We start from the raw sequence: 5,565 nt of genomic DNA, 5'->3' as shown, positions 1-5,565 counted from the left end.
GAAATCCTGGGACAAGAACTTCTGGAAGATTTCCGGGTCTGCGTCCAGGTCCAGGAGGTTCTTGAGTCCGGCCTTCATGGAGAAGAGCTCCTTGCTGTACTCTTTGAAGACCTCCCAGAGGAGACAGCTGCAGAACCCTTCTTTTGAACCACTCTGCTCCTCATCCTCCAGACACTGGAGCACCCAACTTAGTCGGCATGGCCATTGGTTGCAGAGGACGACCCATGCAGCCACGGCCTTGGCAGACATGTTGTTCAATGGGATGTAGCTAAGCATCATCAGGTGAACCGTGACCGGGATGGTATTGACAATTCGCTTCATCTGCGAGATGCTGTCGGGGATGTATTCGTGGAGGACCTCCCGCTCACTGTACAGGGCATAGAAGGTCTCCTGAATGTAGCGCCCCGGTTGGAAGGAGATCTGTGTCTCCTGCTCCTCTTCTTCCTCCTGTCCTGAAAGCTCATCCCTCAGCAGCTTCACGGACTCGGAGATGCCCGTTTTGGTGGCGCGGGTGGCGTCATTCCGGCAGGGCCAGTCTATGAGGTCTTCTGTCCTCTGCACAGCCTTTTTCAGGAGTTGTAGCTTGGTCTTCTTGCCCAGTGCTGGCACGGAGAAGGGCAGGGTCACGGTGCGGTTGAGAAACATGTAGCCATTGTCAGCCATGCCTTTGAGCGAGCTAGCGTTTTCCAGGCAAGTGACGATAATGCTGGGGTCCACCACTAATATGGAGATGAAGGGAGCCCTGCGGTCGGACAGCAGTGTGTTCATAGCATCCAGCACCCCTACTACCTTGTCCGGGGCGCAGAGCTCCAGGCTGGTGATGTGCAGGACCACACGGATCTTCTGTCGCTGGAAGATCTCCATGCACTGTACCACCTGGGTGATCAATTCCACCTCCTTCTTAACCTCGCTCATGAAGCCCATCTGGGTGCTAAATTTCTGGCTATTGACCAAACGCTCAATCTTCTGCTTCTGGCTGACCATGATGCTCTTGCCCAGCTTGTAGAGCGTCATGATGATGCCTGAGCCAGACACTACCGTGGCTAGGCCCCCGAAGACAGTTGAGACCTTCTCCTCGCCCTCCCCGCTCCTGGATCTCACTGGCACCAAGAGAAGGAGCAACCCAATGAAAAGCACGAGCAGGGTGACCACTAACTTGATACAGAAAGACTTCTTGAAGATCCACTCATTGACATCTATCCCAAGATCCTCTTGGGTGGAGATCCGAGGACATTGAAGACACTCTGAGGGAAGGCTCCGAAGTGTCGCCGGACACGGTCACACAAGGTGGTAACCAGGCCGCCCAAAGCCGGTCGCTGCCTGCATACTGCCAGGCACTAAAGGGCACAAAGATGAACTGGGTGCTTTTGCGTTCCAGGTGTTGCTGAGTGATCACAGGGCAGTAGAAGAGGAGGTACCAGAGTAGGCGGAAGAAGCCCAAACCCTCAGGTTTCCTGGGGACCTGTCCTGAGTCTGTCACTTCTTTCTCTGTTATGCGCAAGGCCTCCTCCCTCATGCACTCTGTGGGAGAGTAAAATATATAAATGGAGGGTCAGCTCTGGACTATCTACATACATACACGTGTGTGTGTGTGTATATAATATATATATATATATATATATATATATATATATATATATATATGTGTGTGTATATATATATATATATATACACACACACACACACACACACACACACACACACACACACACACACACACACACATACATACATACATACACACAGTCAAATGTATATAAATGGCATGGATTATATTTGTATATATAATCATACATACACACAAATATATATATACATGTATATATACATGCTAACGGTGGAGGTTTTCTGTCGCCTTTTTCACCCACCATAACTTAAAAAAAATATATATATACACACACACACATACATACACACACACACATACATACACACACACACACATACATACACACATACACACATATGGATAACTAGCCTTATAGGAATTATAACTGTATAGTACTTACTGGTTATACGATCCAGCAGCATGTACACTCGGCCACCAAAAGGGGCGTATAAACCGACTGTGACCGGTGTAGAAATCTGACATAATGATTTTGACAGACAAGCGCAGTATATGTCATCTTCTGTCTGCTTACCTGTGACACAAACACAACATAGGGTGACACAGTGACATAGTCAGAGGGGACCGGGGACTCTGTCTCTATTCCTCCCGCAGGGAGACACAGATATATGGGACCTGGGAGTCTATTCCCCTTCCCACCCCTCCGCAGGGTGACAAAGTGACACAGACAGAGGGTACCTGGGAGTCTCTCCCTCCCCCTCACACGAGGACAGGGACCTCGACATATACCTTGTGATGTCATTCTATCCATGAATTCTTTGCAACAGCACAGCTACCATCACTCCTCATTGGCTCATTCCAAACTTGTTAGGTCTAAAACAAACAATCAAATAATAATATTAGTTAACTATTAATTACACATTTATATAGTTATATTATATAATTCTATTTCAAATGTAAGCTGTACAAGTCAGGGTTCCTTTCTCCCTATAATTATCGATATATGTGTGTTTTGTATTAGCTTTATTATTTCATTATTATACTATTACTTCATTCTCTATTATTTTAATAACACAATTATTATCATCACAATTTATTAATTGATTTTTTTAATATATTATATAATAATTGCATATATTATTATTACATTATTTATTGTAATATATTATCTGAATATTAATACTATATTCCATATCTATTTGTATTATTATATTCCATAGTAATCAATCTTTCAATATTTATCTAATAATAATGAAGGCATACTATATCTATCTGTATTTTCATTATTATATTCCATAATAATGGAGGAGAGGGAGTGGCTCAGTGAGCAACGACACTGACTAGCACAAGAAGCAGGGGAGCCTGGTTCAATTCTCGGTGTGACCCTGGCCAAGTCACTTTATCTCCCTGTGCCTCAGGCACCAAAAAATAGATTGTAAGCTCCACGGGGCAGGGACCTGTGCCTGCAAAATGTCTCTGTAAAGCGCTACATAAAACTAGCAGCGCTATACAAGAACATGCTATTATTTATTATTATTAATAATAATCATCAATTTATCTAACTATATATACAGTATATATCTGTAAATCTATCCAATAATAATGATTATCTATCAATCTGTGTATCCATTTGTCTGTTTGTCCCTGTGTGAGTCTCTCTCTCTAGAACAAGGAAGTGATAATACACAGAGACTTCCCGGGTGCAACTTCCCAGCTTTAAACATAATACTTGTCTAACTTGCTCCTCCAATTGTTCCCGCTCTGGATTAAAAAGGCGGATCACTCTATTCAAAGCTAAAAATACATTTGTTACTATCTGTATCAACCTGTATATACCTAAAATTTGCAAAATCTGTAATGTATACACACTTATATACATCTATCTATCGAACACTATATTAATTAGTATTATTACTAATACCATTTATTATTACTACTACTATCAAATACCTATTATTGTGACTCTCTATTAAATACATACAGTATTAGAAAATGAGCAATATTATTTTGATTATTATTACTAGATTAAAATAATAATGAATTTAACATCATAATATTATTAGTGAAATAATATTAATAATAACAATTATATGGGAAGTTACAAACATTATCAATAATATACACCTTCTATTATTATTATTATTATTAACATTATTAGTATTATAAATATGTTGTTACTACTTTAACTATTAATATAATTAGTATTATATATATATATATATATATATATATATATATATATATATATATATATATATATATATATACACACACACACACACATATACACACACGCATCTTAGTACTGTATACACTGTAGTATATTATATCATAGAAATATATTATTAAATATATTGAATGTAATAATAATGAATAATATAATTATCATAATATTAACACAAGATTACCTTAAACATATTATTCGTATTGCTATGATTAATATATTATACAAAATGTGTAATTCTTATGATTACTATTAATGTGAATAATATTATAATATACTACCATTAACCAGAGTACTGACCCATCCTGTATTGTATCTTTCCTGGTGTCTGGCCTTGTTTATAACCCGAAATGTTTTCTTCTTATTCCCCTTTTGTAACTGTGGTGCTTTGAGTCCCATTGGGAGAAAACAGCTTTATAAATAAAGTTTATATATATATATTTATATACTGTGGGCTCTCCATTCATTTTTATTCACACTGATACACATACACACTCTTTCTTCACTTGCTTTCAGTAACCTTTTGACACCTCTAGCCATAAAACACATCCACACCGGGGGAAGGAACAGCACAGATAACATTCCAAGAGACACTATTTTTAAGTATACCTTTTGCTTCATTCATTGTAACATCGCCGGAAGAACAGATCAGTGTATCTCGAAAGCTCGCACAAATAAAAGCATTTCGTTAGCCACAGAACGGTATCATCTATTTATTTTTTAATTATATATATATATATCTCACAGATATATAGATATATATATAGATATATTTGTATGCTATATTATGCACATATTACTGTATTATGAATAAATATATGTAATATTATTTCAGTTAATGTGCTTAGCATATTGGCAATAAACATTATCTTTATATATACATATGATTAATATTATTATTAAGACATTAACCTTATTAAATACATTACAATGATGATTTAAAATACATGGAGATCTGAATTGTCAACTCATAGGGTCAGCGATGTACAACAATGAATTGCAATGGTACGTACCCAAGAGCCTGTCTTCCAGTGACTTAGACTGCCTTCCAATGAGCGAGCCTGCTGTTCAATAAGCAGAACTGCCTTCCAATAAGCAACACTGTCTTCTTACGAGCAAAGATTGCCTTCCAAGAAGCAAGACTACCTTCTTCTGAGCGAGCCTGCCTTCCAAGAAGCAAGACTACCTTCTTCTGAGCGAGCCTGCCTTCCAAGAAGCAAGACTACCTTCTTCTGAGCGAGCCTGCCTTCCAAGAAGCAAGACTACCTTCTTCTGAGCGAGCCTGCCTTCCAAGAAGCAAGACTACCTTCTTCTGAGCGAGCCTGCCTTCCAAGAAGCAAGACTACCTTCTTCTGAGCGAGCCTGCCTTCCAAGAAGCAAGACTACCTTCTTCTGAGCGAGCCTGCCTTCCAAGAAGCAAGACTACCTTCTTCTGAGCGAGCCTGCCTTCCAAGAAGCAAGACTCCACCAAATCTCTGACACTTCTAAAACCTTAATACACCTGATCCAATTATATAGCTCCACTCCCTCCTTATATACCTCTCATCGCTATATACCTCCCTTCCCTTTGTTATCCCTCCGCCCGTCTGACTTTTTCACTCCCTCGCTCCCAGCGTTGAGAAGCTGTTGAACTTGTTCCTCCCACCCATAAATTAAAATTGTTTTTTTTAAAAATGTTATTGGGGTATATTCCATTAACCCATAAAAGATATTTATATTTTCTTACGTATACTAACATCAAACATTAAAAGGTAAATGTTATATAATGATCCTC

At 39.1% G+C, this 5,565-nt stretch overlaps 1 protein-coding gene across 1 annotated transcript; it reads right to left on the bottom strand.

The window, feature by feature from the left end:
- Positions 1–3: 3 nt before the first annotated feature.
- NKPD1 (NTPase KAP family P-loop domain containing 1) lies at positions 4–5,317 on the bottom strand (the record flags this gene model as incomplete). Its single annotated transcript, XM_075610047.1, is given in 6 exon segments — positions 4–1,220; positions 1,223–1,303; positions 1,306–1,521; positions 2,010–2,141; positions 2,357–2,440; positions 4,805–5,317. Coding segments are annotated over 5 exon segments (1,668 nt in total), but the record flags the coding sequence as incomplete, so codon positions are not given.
- Positions 5,318–5,565: the final 248 nt, after the last annotated feature.

This window comes from Ascaphus truei, chromosome 7 (genome assembly GCF_040206685.1).
Source record: "Ascaphus truei isolate aAscTru1 chromosome 7, aAscTru1.hap1, whole genome shotgun sequence".
In the NCBI taxonomy this organism is placed as follows: Eukaryota; Metazoa; Chordata; class Amphibia; order Anura; family Ascaphidae; genus Ascaphus; species Ascaphus truei.
The sequence above is the reverse complement of the archived record's forward strand: the minus strand, read 5'-3'. Positions and strand labels throughout refer to the sequence as shown.